Below are 14150 nucleotides of genomic sequence, written 5' to 3'. Positions count from 1 at the left end.
GAGAGAGAGAGAACAAGATCAGGGGAGAGAAAAGAGAGTGAGTGACATAGTATGTAATTTTGTCAAAATTTTGGGTATTATGGTCATTATACATTTAGAATTTGGATTAGGCTTGATGTTGTATTGTTTTAGGTTTGGGCTTCCATCCTTATTTGTTTAAATCTTTTGAAATATGAGTTTTTTGTGTTTTGCAACTGTTTATGGTAGTAGGATGTCATTTTCTAAATTTTTTACTTCTTATCATACATACTATCGTAACACTACATATTTGACGCCTATGAGTCTATGACACAAAGACAAAGATAGAAATATAAGCTAATCTATCTTCATTTTCTTAAAACACTGAACTCAAAAATAATAGATATGTCTTCTGCCAAACACTTACAAATCTACCTAAAAGGCTACATTCTATCATATTTTTTTTTTCTTTCATTTTTATTTCCAACCATCTTTTTCTTATTTTTTTTTGTGTCTTAATACTCTAAAACTACGTACATCGTCGCATGTCAACCTTCGTCTCTATTCTATTTCCCATAATTTAGCATTAGCTAAAATTGTTACTACCCATGCGAAATAAATTAAGATTATGGGACTAAGTTATACAGCAGTTCAAATCTACTATAAATCTCAAGCCCTGTTTTCTTTGTTGTTGAAATTCTTTTTAGGTTCCTCCTCAATAATAGCTCTAGAATGACTATTATGCCTAAGAAACCATTATCTAGAATTTTATGTGATATATAAAAAGTTGAATTGAAATTTGTTTAGTCCTTGTGGTTTGAAGTCGACATATGTTTAGTCCTTATGGTTTTATTTTAATCTAAATAGTCCTTAAAGTCACAATTGTTCATCTAAATATTCATTAATTAAGGTTTTATTTTAATCTGAATAGTCCTTAAAGTCATGATTTTTCATCCAAATAGTCATTCCGATTCATTTTCTCAGTTAAAGGCCATAAAGACTATTTAGATGAAAAATCATGACTTTAAGGACTATTCAGATTAAAATAAAACCATAAGGACTATTTGGATAAAAAATCGTGACTTTAATGACTATTCATATTATAATAAAATCATAAAGACTAAACAGATGTCGACTTCAAAACACAAGGACTATACAATATTTTACCTTAAAAAGTTATCTAAAATTAAACCCTCTTGTAAAGAGTTTTCGGTTAGCCGAAAACGTTAATAGACTCCATAAAAAGTCCAGTCTTTTTATTATAGACCTTGTATGCTTTACTGTTTAGATAGTATCCTTAAAATATGCCATGATCACTCCTCGTCTCAAATTTTCTCAAAATATTCTTCTTCTCTCAAACTGTAGCGCGCAATATATGAAAATGATTGACATTTGGTTTCTTACCTCTAGAAGACCGTCTCTTAACGTCGTGGCTTCTGCGATGGGGACTGCTCCCCAGTTGCTTGTGCTTGCAAAAATTGGCAACCCGAAAACATTATGAACCACGGAAGGCCAGAAGAAATCCAAACTAACAATGAAGAACGGTCAAACTCTGCTGGCTAAAGATTATCCACCTTGAATCTTGAATGTCGTTGCGTGGCCTTTTAATGGCTTCAACTTTTGAGAAGACGACACATATTAACCCCAGCATCACATCTTCATCAGATGAGGCCGGGTACACGTGTAAGTGTAACCAAGTATCTTCTGATGTTCAAGCAAAGAAAATGTGATTCACAAAGACATGACATGGGTAACACTCGGTTCAAATTGAAGTTACGGCTTACGATAAGCTCATTAGTCAAACGTGAGACAGAGCCGTGATAGGTTCCAATTTTGTGCTTGTTTGCTTCTCCAGCATTCGTCGTCGATGGTGATCACAGTGGTGGCAGTGACACAGGTAAACATGTTCACACCCAAAACACATTGAGATTCATTTCGATTATCAATCTTCATATTTACGTAGCTTGCTATCTCAGCCCAAACCAATGAAATGATTGAATGATTAGATAAGGACACAGCTTCCCTGTTTTTGTCAGAGTATCTTGGAAAGGAAATGGTACTAAGCTTTCTTTGGTTGATTCCAGAAATGAGTTTATGCAGGCCCCCTAAAGTATTTGCCCTTGATTCCCTTTTATTTCAGCTTGACTTTCCTTAAATGATGCCCAAATCGTCCTGAATGTTAAGAATACTGATCTTCTCTAAATCTCTCAATGTGATGTGGAAAACAAAATGTTTGGTACACACAGTCATTCTGCATATGCTTGGATTCATAGCTAATTTTATTCTCAGATTTTTGTGAAGTGCCTAAAGCATTTAACTCAGTATGTTATACTCACAAGTCCACCCACCTATAGGATTATTTTTAACTTTACCATTTTGCAATAGTCTTGCACAGGATGAACTTTGTTGTTGTCTCAAAAAGTGAGGTTGATGTCATCATTGTTGTAGCTGGTCTTTCCGCAACCGTGGTCAGGATACTCCACAACGTTCTTTACGTTTAGAATTCTGAATTTCTCACAGAATTCCACAACGTTCAAATGCTCAAGATTGCCATCATCGGCTTTGGCAACTTGGGTCAATCCCTTGCCAAGACCTTTGCCCACCTAGGACACATTGTTCTTGCACATTCTAGATGTGAACACTCCAAAATGGCCCAAGACCTCGGCATTTCATATTTTTCTAACCCGCAAGAACTCTGTGAACAGAATCCACAGGTCATTTTGCTATGCACCTCCATAATATCCACAGAATCCGTCCTCAAATCTTTACCTCTTCAGAGCCTTACACATGACACATTGTTTGTTGACATGCTTCCTGTCAAGGAGTTTTCAAAAGCTTTGTTACTGAAGATGTTGCCTAGCAATCTAGCTGTTGTTTGCACCAACCCGATGTTCGGAGTTGAAAGAGGCAAACATGAGTGGAATGGCAGTTTTTTGGTGTACGAAAAGGTTCGAATTGGCTCTGACAGTGTGGGGATTTCGTTGTGTGATAACTTCTTAAACATCTTTGAGAAAGAAGGATGTAGAATGGTGGAAGTAAGCTGTTCTGTTCAAGATAAGTATGTAGCAGGCTCGCAGTTTATTACCCACACAGTTGGGAGAGTCTTGGAAAAGTTAACATTGGAATCGACGCCAATAAATACAAAAGGTTATGAGACATTGTTGGATTTGGTGGACAACACAGCTGGGGATAGCTTTGATTTATATTGTGAGTTGTTCATATACAATAAAAATGCATTTGAGATGTTTGACAGGTTGGACTTGGCTTTTAACACTTTGAAGAAGCAACTTTTTGGTCATTTGCATGATATTGTGAGAAAGCAACTATTTGATAGTGCAGAGAAGGTACATGCGGAGTACATGGTGTGTAATCCATCCCACAATGGAGCTGCCTTGAGGTAAAGTTTCAGTGCGTCAAAATTTTGTGTTTTATTGTAGAGATGAATTTGTCAATTTTCCAACTTGGAATGGATAAATTTTTAGCTCTTCTCTAGCTTGCTTATTGGATATGCCCTATGTAGCTAGTAGAACTCACATCTTGATGGAAACGTAATAGAGTAAACATTTGAAATGCAGGCAAATGGCTGTGCTTTTTTTTAGCACATGAAAGAAATGCCTGTGGCCTCAGCTTGTGGTTATCTGGGTTGCCATATTCTTAGTTGTTTCCTTTGGTTAGTTCCTGTGTGTCTTTTGTGTCCCTTTGCTGAATTACTGCTAGCTAGTTTTTATTTTGTTTGAATTGAGTCACCAATGATATCGACACATCTGAGATCGCCAAATATTCGGGAGTTCCTCTATTCAATCCTTTTCCTTCTTATTGCTGGATACGTCGTTCGTACACATCTTCTCTTTGTTTCTCGAGCCTATAATGAGTTACAGACAGAGTTCGAAAGGTTCAAATCTTTGATGTTGTTTAGGATCTATTTATAGTATTTGCCCTTTGTTTTCTTTGGTTTAAATTAATTCATTTATTTACCAACATCTTTTTGAACCTCAGAGTCTATTATATCGTCATTTGGTTTCTTTGTTCAAAATGTTAGTTCTACGATTTTAGCCTTTTTTCATTCTTTGTTTTCTATAAAGATTCTGAATCTTTTGACTTGGAGCAACATTCTTTTTGGTTTTACCTAATATTAATACCCTTCTCAAATTACAGTTAGGGCTGCACATTATTGATATCTTGACGAATAATTTTCACTGCAACTTTCAGGTCGCATTCTCAGGTACTTAACCAAAAAGCACATATATCTGAACACTATGATGACAAGTCGATGCTCAAGATTGCAATTGTTGGTTTTGGGAACTTCGGTCAGTTCCTTGCTAAAACTATTATACGTCAAGGTCATAAAGTTCTAGCCTATTCTCGATCAGACTACTATGATGTGGCTCAAGAGATGGGGGTAATTTACTTATCCGACGTTGAGGCTCTTTGCGAAGAGCATCCAGAAGTGATGCTCTTTTGTACCTCTATCCTTTCAACCGAGAAAGTTCTCAGATCATTTCCAGTTCAGAGGTTGATGAGGAATACATTGTTTGTTGATGTGCTTTCAGTTAAAGAATTTCCAAGAAACTTGTTTCTTCAAAAGTTGCCGTTGGATTTTGATATTCTCTGTACGCATCCTATGTTTGGACCAGAGAGTGGTAAAAATGGGTGGAATGCTCTTCCTTTTGTTTATGATAAGGTCAGGGTGGGAAGTGATAAATCAAGGGTATCACTCTGTGACCGATTCCTTGATATCTTTGCTCTAGAAGGGTGCCGAATGGTTGAAATGTCTTGTTCAGAGCATGATAGGCATGCAGCAGGGTCACAATTCATTACGCACACCATAGGAAGGGTTTTGGAAAAGCTGGGTTTGGAGTCAACACCTATCCTTCCAAATGGTTACAAGGCTTTATTGAATTTGGTGGAGAATACAGTAGGAGATAGTTTTGATCTTTACCATGGCTTGTTCATGTATAATGTAAATGCAATAGACCAGCTGAATAGATTGGACATGGCTTTTAACTCGTTAAAGGAACAGTTTTTGAGGCGTTTGCATGGTGTTGTCCATAGCCAACATTTCGAGAATGCAAGCAGAACCTTGTTGCCAAATCATCCAGAGAATGCAGCTCCACTGAGAAGATGAATTGTATAGGGAAATTGGAAGGACAGGATGAATCCTTTGCTTTGCACAAGATGATAGACACAGTGTTTGGAGCAGACATGATGGCTTTGATGTGAAGGAGGATAAAGCCCTTTCATTATGTGATGGTAAAAGATGAGTGCCTTGTTCTATTGTTTTGATGAGTTCAAATAGATGGAGGTTTTGCTTATCCAACTTGGTTCTTGCCAGTAAATAAAACCTAGTTTGTTTGGTAAAATGAGCTCTATTTTAGGGGCATGGGAGATTCTGCTAGAATTATGTCCCCATCTTGTGAACATCAACATTGTTGAAGATTTTTCGCCATCAGCGTCAACTTTCTTTCAGCATTGTACGGTGGTAACACTGTTGGGTCTCGTACATTTTCAAAACTGTACGGTGGTAACACTGTTGGGATCAAAATTGTACATCTGATGCTATGTGTGTGCTCAAGTCTGTTCAATTATGAATGAACTTCAATTTTGATCCAGAAAGAGATAGAGATGAATCGTTTAACTGCTGAGATTAGCTTATTAACCTTACTTGGTCAGGTTTATATAGACTAATCACTATGCGGTTTATCTTGATCTTTTATTTTCTTCTTTGGTAACCATTGAGGCCTTCTAAACACACGGACAAAAAGCAAACCAAGAAGAAGCAACAACATCAGTAATCATCAACCCAGCAGATAACCTGGAGCGCTTGGAAGAATAAGCAGGACTCTCCTGCTTAGAGTTGCAATTAGCAACCAAGGTCTCCCAAAGGGAGAAGCTCGTAATCTTTGCTTCCAGCAGGTTAACAGAAACTGCAGAAAAACAATCCACCTCAATATGCTGAATATTCAAGCCAAGAGCTAGTTGTACACCCCAAGTTTCAGCTTGGAGAATTTCACCGGTACCAATTACCATGACCATCTCTTATAAACCCACCGGCACCATGCATTGTGCTTCAACTGGCCATTTGCCCAATAGCCTCAAAGCTTTGGAGGAACGTTGAATCTCCAAATACACTGCCACATCATAAGCATTTGCAGCTCTACTTGCAGAAAAAGCAATCGGACACAGTGGAGGTAACACAGCTCATAATACATCATTACTAGTACTCACGTTGGTGACTTTACCCACAAAATAGATGTGCAAAGGACATTCAGCACCAAAATAGACTAATAACCCTTGAAAAGACCACACAACATTCACATGATCACATATAAGGCTAGTTAGATTCTTTGCATACGTTTTGTCAACTAATTACACTACAAAAGTCGGCCATAGCAGTGGCAAGTTGAACCAACTCTATGTTTTTGCAACTACCAGTCATCTAATTTTAAGCACGGTTACATTTCCAAGACAGTGCAGAGTTTAGGGAGTTGAAGTCATTGGACTTTGAGAAGAAAAAATATTCCCAGCATTAGCCTTTTTCTTGGCTTTTCCTTTGACATTCGTTGCACCATCAGTGGCAACCTCAGCAGTGAGCTTCCCCATCTTCTTCTGCAGATCAGCAACCTCATTTGATACTTTTCCTTTTGGACTTCTCTTTACACTGCCAAACTTTAACTCCAACCTATATAGAGCACAGGCATCAGAGTTGTTGACCTCATATTCAAACAAATGCCAATCCTGATCACTTGAAGGCTGTGGATCCATATAATATGACCTTTTCTGCCCATCAAATTCCTTCATGATCTGCTTTCTGGATTCATGCCAACCACGTCCACTATGATCTGGCAATGACCTTTGTCTTCTGTTTCCTGACCCAAAGGCCCTTCTAGGCTTATCAAAAAAGAGCCACTCTCTAACTGCTTCACCCTCAAGGAAAGAAAGATTGAATAGCTCTGCAACATTGAAAGTGAGGCTGTTAATATAAAATAAACAAAAATAAATAAAAGTAAAAAGAAGCACAATAGGAATAAAATAAAATCATTGAGTTCTTATCATACTATCCAATAGAGGCAAAACAAAAAACCATCAAAGGTAGATAAAACTGAGCAATGCATTAGCATGAATATGATAGATAACTGAAGAACATAATCAGAATAGGAAAATGTCTTACTAGAGTCATTCCATGGAGATTTTAGAATAGCAGCCCCTTCACAATTGGGTATGCCCACAGCTTTTCCTTGATTCCAAGCAATAAGAGCGTCAAAAAGTGCACTGTCCTTCACAGAAATGCCACGAGGACGAAAAACTGGAGATTTTCCGGGCTGACCCTCTTCTAATGCTGAGGTAGCATGAAAGTTACAGCAATAGTCCTTTCCACATTCTGCAGGCCTGGAACAGTCCCAAAGAGCACATGATGGCCCCAAAAAAGGGGGTTCAGTAGGAGAGATAACTGGCAAAACATTTGGCACGGCATCCTCTTCGAGCTGTTTGACATCGTTTCCCTCAATGAATGGGCCTTCATTGACATATTGATGAAAATCAAAGTGATTATCGAAACCAGAGTTGTCGACCATTAGATTCTGGAAGCCTGAAGCAGTATCATTGCATTGATAGAAGTCTTGAAAGCCTGAAGCAGTATCTTTACAGTAATTAAAGTCCTGAAAACTTTCTTGAAGCTCTTGAGGCTCCGGAGAAACATAAAAATCCTAACATGGTCAAGCATTTAAGTCAATTAGTAATCAATCATAACTAACTAAAAATACCCTTACATTTCTAAAGACACTACATACAAAGCCAATGAAAACATACAAGAATACAGCACAAACTACATAAAAATAATTAAAATGCTGAGAATACAATAACATTCTATGATGATACTAGTGTAAAACAGCTTGATCAATTACCAACACTAAATCACACACGCTATCAATCTGGCAACTAATCGACTTCAAAAGTATGGGCAGCTTAAGTTGCAGCATAATATTCTGAAATATCAAGTAAGCTAGTTCAATGTTACAGCAAAACTCATGGAAGTCTAGGCTGGAAATTTAAGATAAGCCATGGAAGTTTTTTCTGAAAGTGAGGGCAAGTCGGTTGGGGACGATAACCTACACCCTTTCTGTTTCTTTGCTCCAATAATGAGACGTCGTTTATTAGTTTAAGATCTTTGATTTGATATAAGAGTATGCTGAGACTTGAATGCAATTAAACCTGTCAAAGAAATAACTTAAAACTATTTTTTTTAATTTCTTGTTTTTTTTCCTCTTCTCCCTTCACACACATTTTATTTATAATTTTTTAGTTTTTACTTTCACAAGTTTCCTATAGTAAATGATATCTACTTGTGCTCCAAATTTCATGTATGTAATTTCTGTAGAGTTTATAACTCCAAATAAATATTAAAAAATATTCTTCGACAAAAATTGAGAATAAATCTATTGCTGATCCTGCCCTGTCTGAGATACGGTATGTATCCTCCACTGGACAGTTATCTCAATACCTTAGATTAATATACCCCCTATAATATGTATAGAACAACAACGACTGTTACCTAAACAAGATACGAGTCAACGAATCACAACAATACTTCTAGAGTAGTGAGCATGTAACAAAAGCAGATGATTGAGAAACAAATTATGTTATTTAAGTTAATGATGAAACTCAAAATTAAAAATAGAAAGCATAAAGAGGGAAGAAATCTTGATCGGCTTGGTTGAAACAATGTGACACAATTGATTTTATAAATGACAGAAATGGCCCATATACTGTCAAATCTGGCACAACACCATGGAAAAAGTATATAAACTAAAAGAAAATCTAGACAACACCGTAGGTAAAGTTCATCATAAACCACAAAAATCAGAAACATGCTGTTCTATTCAAAACAACATTAAAAGTTGAGAGTCAGGAAGAATTTTCACCTCTGTAAATTGCATCAAATTACCCAAATGAAGATTTTGTAGATCACTCTCTGGCTTCGCAGGTAGAAATTCCTTTAATGGACTTATTGCATCATCCTCCTCATCAGTTCTCAAGAGACGTGTTAACTCCTCTGAAAATGATCCCAGACTATCAGCCTGCAGAAAATCGCAAGTAAAAATTCAGAAGAGAACTAAGAGTACTTTAAAAACAGTAGAAAATTAGTGCAACCACGAAATTACGGTTACGCACTAGTAGAGAAGATGCAGGAGACGGCCCATTGAGCTCAGCTTTCCACTCCTGAAGCATCTTATTCACTTCCACCAAGGTTGCAGTGTCATTAGTTTGGCTCTCATTCTTCTTGGTAATTAATGCTTGAAGCTGGTCCAAGCGATTCTTTGTTTTTTCTTTCACAAGCTTGTGAGATGAAGACTCACACCTACCCTTGGAGTCCTTGATCATTGCTTTCCTTTCCTCAGAGTCCTAAAGGAAATCCAGTATCCATTGATTTAAAAATCCCTTAAACTACATTGCATAATCACAGCCAAAAAACCACAGGAGAAATCAGAAACAGCATAGCTCTTTTCATCCTCCCCAAAATATCAACAAAACTAGAACATATATCGCCAAACAGAAAACAAATCACCAATTCAGTTTTAACAAAATAGGTGAAACCAAAATTCAAGCCACCAATTCAGTTTTAGGTCATCGGCAGTAGTTTCAACAAAACCAGCATCAGAATAGAAAAAACAGAAGAAATCTGAGCTAAAAGTTGCCCATTCAGCAAAATCCTGCGAAAATATCAAAAAGCCGTGACCAACAATGAATTCATACTTGTTATGCCATCCTTATCTATAATTTCTGTAACTCAAGCAAAAATCAATAGCAGGGATCTAACCAGTACTACAAATTATTCAAAATTCTAGCCAATCTAATAACTCAAAAGCCAGCATTACAAAACAAAACTACCGAAACAGATGATTGTGTAATGCGAAAGATCTTTTCTGATTAACATAATTGCTACACTACCGAAACATCCAAATATAAATAACACTAGACTGCAGAAACGTTCAAGAAGACCAAAGCAAACCCTCACAGCTGTTTTTACTTCTAATTTCGATTTTTCTAGGGCAACCCAAAGATTTCAGACCAGAATTCTGAAAAGTAAATTGAAAGCTTAGTTGTGTGATGGTGTGGCTGAGATCGAAACAGGAATAACCTACACAGTGAAGGAAGGTAGGGAATGGAAATAAGAAGAGCATTAAACCTCACCGGAAACAATGGCGACCGACCTGAATGCAGAGATATTGGGGTTTTCCGCAAAGCCCTGGAGACTGGGAAAGAGAGAGGAGAGACGTGTTGAAGAATCTGAACACAATGAGATGGTCTCTATATATATATCCTTGGCAAAAGCCCTAAATTTTAATAAATTGAAATGAAAGAATAATTTATATAAATTATTTTCCATCTTTTTTAGCAAGACCTCCGTCTTCATGTACCGTAAAGGTCGATGTGTTATTTTTTTTCCTTTTTACCCTTCGATCCATATTTATGGCTCATGGTAAAGAAATTATACTCCTCAATCATTCAATCATCCATTATTACTTTGTTTGTTGTGGAAAGAAATTACAGCATAACACAGTAACAGATTGTGCAGGGCTGGCCTTGGCCCAATACGAGCAAGGCCATGTCTAGGGCCTCTGATTCTAAGGGGTCTCAATATATTTTATCTGGTTTTGGCATATCACCTGGACTTGTTCTAGCGGTGGGTAATTTTTGTTGCAACTAAAATTTCAGGGATCGAATCCCGTCTATCTCAGTAAGGGGCCTCGATTTTTTTTTGGCCTATAACCTCCAAGCTCACAGGGCCAGCCCTGAGTTTGTGGTAACTACATCACGACACACATTCTCATAAAGATCTGTAGTTACGGGTCCGTCACCAACAACAATATCCATGAGCCAAAAAAACCTAACCTCTAACTCAATTTCACGCTCACCACCGAAGTAGCACACTGACCAGAAAACAACACTCAAACCCTCGCCTGATAGAGGAGAGACATACTAAACATAACCAAAACCATAAACAAACGGAAAAAAACAGAAACCAAAACTGGCCAAATACCACACCCTAGGCCCAAGCTCACCAAGTCAGCCCCATGACAGGCCCACACCTGCTCTACCTAGCCCAAGAAGCCACTGCCTCATCTCTTGCGTTCCAGCGCCGCCGCAAAACTTGTGCCTCCGTCGTCATAGAAACCCTTCTGGCTACCGCTTTGTCCCGCGGTAAAGCCACCGGCCCCTTATAGAGCCAGAACCGCCAGCATTCTGAGATAAAACATAATCATCGTCGGTTTGTGTAAACACAACGCCACCGTCGTTCGCAATCTTGCCGCGAGATATCACTTCACGACTTCGAGGATCCCCTTATTGTTTGAGATGCACCAGCCTCCTTACACCAAGCGAAACCAATGTTTTCCTCCATGAAGAGACTGACCGGCAAACTCTGCCACCATCCAATCACCAGAACAGCCCACCCGGTAGCACCAAGCCTACGCCGACGAGGCCAAAGGCCAACCCCGACGCGAGGGCTTCAGTGGACTAGCGAACCATACCACCCTTTTTCCAAACCCTCCCAGTTTTTACGGAGCAAACCCTAATGCACTTTTTCTTGAACTTTAATTGATTGGAGGCATGTAATTTTTGATGCATCGTAAGAAAAAAAATACAGTTCTTTACACGTCATTCAAACAAGTGTTCATTTACTTTCAAAATTTTTATCAACTATTAAAGATTCATAATTTTCACTATGTATAATCTCATTGATGGATCAGTATATATACAAGTATGAGAGCTCCAAATTAGAAGTTTTGATCCTTACTCTAAACACAACTTTAATATAATGATCTGTTATACTTAATAGCCTAATAATCCGCTATACATAATAGCCTAGTAATATGATATGCTAATATTTAGTGAGAGAATCATGGAGGAGGTTTAACACTCCCCTGCAAATCTGATGATCCTGGAGAAACAAGATTTGATCGAAGAAGCTGGAAGCGTTGAGTGGAGAGGCCCTTTGTAAAAATATCAGCAACCTAGTCTAGGGATGGAACAAACTGAACTCAATGAATTCCAGACAGAAGATACTGATGAATGAAATGGTAATCAAGCTCAATATGTTTGGTACGAGCATGAAAGACCAGATTAGAAGCCATGTATGTGGGACATAGATTGTCACAAAGCAAGGTAATGGGTCGTGGTGGGTTAAATAATAGCTCAGTGAGAAGGTATGAAATCTAAATGGTGTTAGCACAGGCATGGGCAAGAGCTCTTTACTCTGCTTCAGCAAAAGAGCAAGAGACGGACTGTTGCTTCTTAGCACACCAAGTAATGAGGTTGGGACCTAAGAACACACATAGACCTGTAGTAGATTGACGAGTGTTGGGGCACCCTGCCCATTCTGCATCAAAGTAAGCACATAGAATAAGTGGAGTTGAGGATCGGCGATAGGTCAAACCAAAATCCAGACTCCCTTTCAAATAGCGTAAGATACGCTTAGCAGTAATCAGATGGGGAGGGCGAGGAGCGCTCATAAACTGAGCAACATGAATACATGATGGACAACATAAGTAATGTTGGGGCGAGTAAAAGTCAGATATTGGAGAGCACCAACAATCTGCCCATATTCAGTGCCATCAGGTAAGAGATCGCCATCCATCATATTGATTTAAAATTTGTTTACATGGTTTAAGGATCGGTTGTAAATGACAATCCAATGACAAGGAAATTTGGTGCCAAAGTTACAAATTGTATGTCACTTCCTTGCAACTGTCGAATACAATGTATACGATACAACACATATTTAAGATGCTGAAATCTAAATTCACACTGACAAGAAGAGATATTCCAAACCTAGCACCTTGACTTTCTCTCTTTAGGAATAGTCAGTGTCGTCGTTCTACCATGTCCGATAGCACGTCATCAGACTGAGCCCCTTCTTGACTCCATGTTGATCTACTTCCCAAATGGACTTCTCCACAATGTAATAAAAGAGTCACAATCCAGTTCCCTGAGCTTTTCCGGAGATATGAATTCAATTTTAGCAGGTATGAGCATCTCCAACAGCTTTCCATTTTCTCTATTTTCTCCATTTTGAGGAGATTTTGGGTGCTTTACTCCGACCGATTCCCTAAAACTTTCTCCAAAATGAGGAATTGTGAAGAGAGAGAAACCTAAATTCCATTAATTCCTCATATTTGCAGCAAACTCCATGATTTTATAATAGAAAAATTTGGTAATATAAAATTTTAGGAAATGATCATGAATTCTTTAAATGAAGAAAGCTGTTGGAGTTAGAGAAGAAAAATAGCTTAAAAGTTTGACTTCTGCTTCTATATAATAGAGAATTTATAGGGAAGTTGTTGGAGATGATCTAAGGGTTCAGCAGCTCGGCTTGACCCGGTGATCTCCCGCACAAAGTTCATCATTCTATAATGGGGTGCTCAAAGAAAAGAAGGCTTCAACTAACGATCTATATGGAGTCTCGCTTTGATGTTGGGACATCCATAAGGGTTGGAGGTAGGGCTGGGCATGGGACGGGACGGGATGGGATTATGGTCATCCCACGGCCCGTCCCGGACATTGCACACGGGACTGGATCGGGACGGGCCTTACGTTTTTAAGACTTGATCCCACGCAAGTCCCGTCCCAAACGAGACCGGGACGGGACGGGCCTAATCCCGCTATCCCGCCCCAATATTACCTAATTCCCTCTACATTCAGCCATTCACAAATCACAATCATACTTTCAAGTATCAATCCACAATATGACATTCATAAGGAGAATAGACATAGCATAATCAACATTCATAGGAGTAGAGCTGCAGAATACCCTAACATAATACCTTCTATACATTCTTCAATCTATAACATTCATCCAGCCATTACATACCACGTCTTCCCTAACCGACAATATTGCAAGCAAAGACTTTTTATCTAAAATTTTCTTTGAGTTTGTACAGAAAACAAATAACTTGACCCAGAGTAGCAAACAGATAGAAACCTTAAAGTTCTTGACTACTAATAACCTTAATCTAATAACAGGTGAGTGATCTTTATCAACTAATATATTTAGATTTAGCCATGAGTTTGTACACTATGAAGCTTAAAAGCATGAGAGAGAGAGAGAGAGAGAGAGAGTGAGAGTAGAAAATAATCTTGCCTGACGGAGGAGGAGGAGGAGGAGGAGGAGGAGGAGGAGGAGGAGGAGGAGGAGG

General features: G+C 38.3%; 2 protein-coding genes across 2 annotated transcripts; one reads left to right on the top strand and one right to left on the bottom strand.

Moving 5' to 3' along the window:
* Nucleotides 1–1795: 1795 nt before the first annotated feature.
* LOC101305676 (arogenate dehydrogenase 1, chloroplastic-like) lies at nucleotides 1796–5514 on the top strand. Its single transcript, XM_004303057.1, has 2 exons — nucleotides 1796–3355; nucleotides 4168–5514. The coding sequence occupies exons 1-2, from the start codon at nucleotides 2496–2498 to the stop codon at nucleotides 5081–5083; spliced, it is 1776 nt and encodes a 591-aa protein (XP_004303105.1). The 5' UTR covers nucleotides 1796–2495; the 3' UTR covers nucleotides 5084–5514.
* Nucleotides 5515–6224: 710 nt separating this feature from the next.
* Nucleotides 6225–9744, bottom strand: LOC101311776 (transcription factor VOZ1-like). Its single transcript, XM_004303078.1, has 4 exons — nucleotides 9127–9744; nucleotides 8877–9032; nucleotides 7127–7661; nucleotides 6225–6908 (listed from the first exon to the last, which is right to left on the bottom strand). The coding sequence occupies exons 1-4, from the start codon at nucleotides 9334–9336 to the stop codon at nucleotides 6436–6438; spliced, it is 1374 nt and encodes a 457-aa protein (XP_004303126.1). The 5' UTR covers nucleotides 9337–9744; the 3' UTR covers nucleotides 6225–6435.
* Between the last annotated feature and the right edge of the window lie 4406 nt (nucleotides 9745–14150).

This window comes from Fragaria vesca, linkage group LG6, assembly GCF_000184155.1.
Source record: "Fragaria vesca subsp. vesca linkage group LG6, FraVesHawaii_1.0, whole genome shotgun sequence".
NCBI lineage: Eukaryota > Viridiplantae > Streptophyta > Magnoliopsida > Rosales > Rosaceae > Fragaria > Fragaria vesca.
The sequence above is the reverse complement of the archived record's forward strand: the minus strand, read 5'-3'. Positions and strand labels throughout refer to the sequence as shown.

Excerpts from the sequence above, each read along its gene's own strand:
- LOC101305676 (XM_004303057.1), top strand. The coding sequence starts at position 2,496 with ATGCTCAAGATTGCCATCATCGGCTTTGGCAACTTGGGTCAATCCCTT. Across the intron at positions 3,356-4,167 it reads CACAATGGAGCTGCCTTGAG|GTCGCATTCTCAGGTACTTA; the intron begins GTAAAGTTTCAG and ends TGCAACTTTCAG.
- LOC101311776 (XM_004303078.1), bottom strand. The coding sequence starts at position 9,336 with ATGATCAAGGACTCCAAGGGTAGGTGTGAGTCTTCATCTCACAAGCTT. Across the intron at positions 9,033-9,126 it reads CTCCTGCATCTTCTCTACTA|GCTGATAGTCTGGGATCATT; the intron begins GTGCGTAACCGT and ends GATTTTCTGCAG. Across the intron at positions 7,662-8,876 it reads ATTTGATGCAATTTACAGAG|GATTTTTATGTTTCTCCGGA; the intron begins GTGAAAATTCTT and ends TGACCATGTTAG.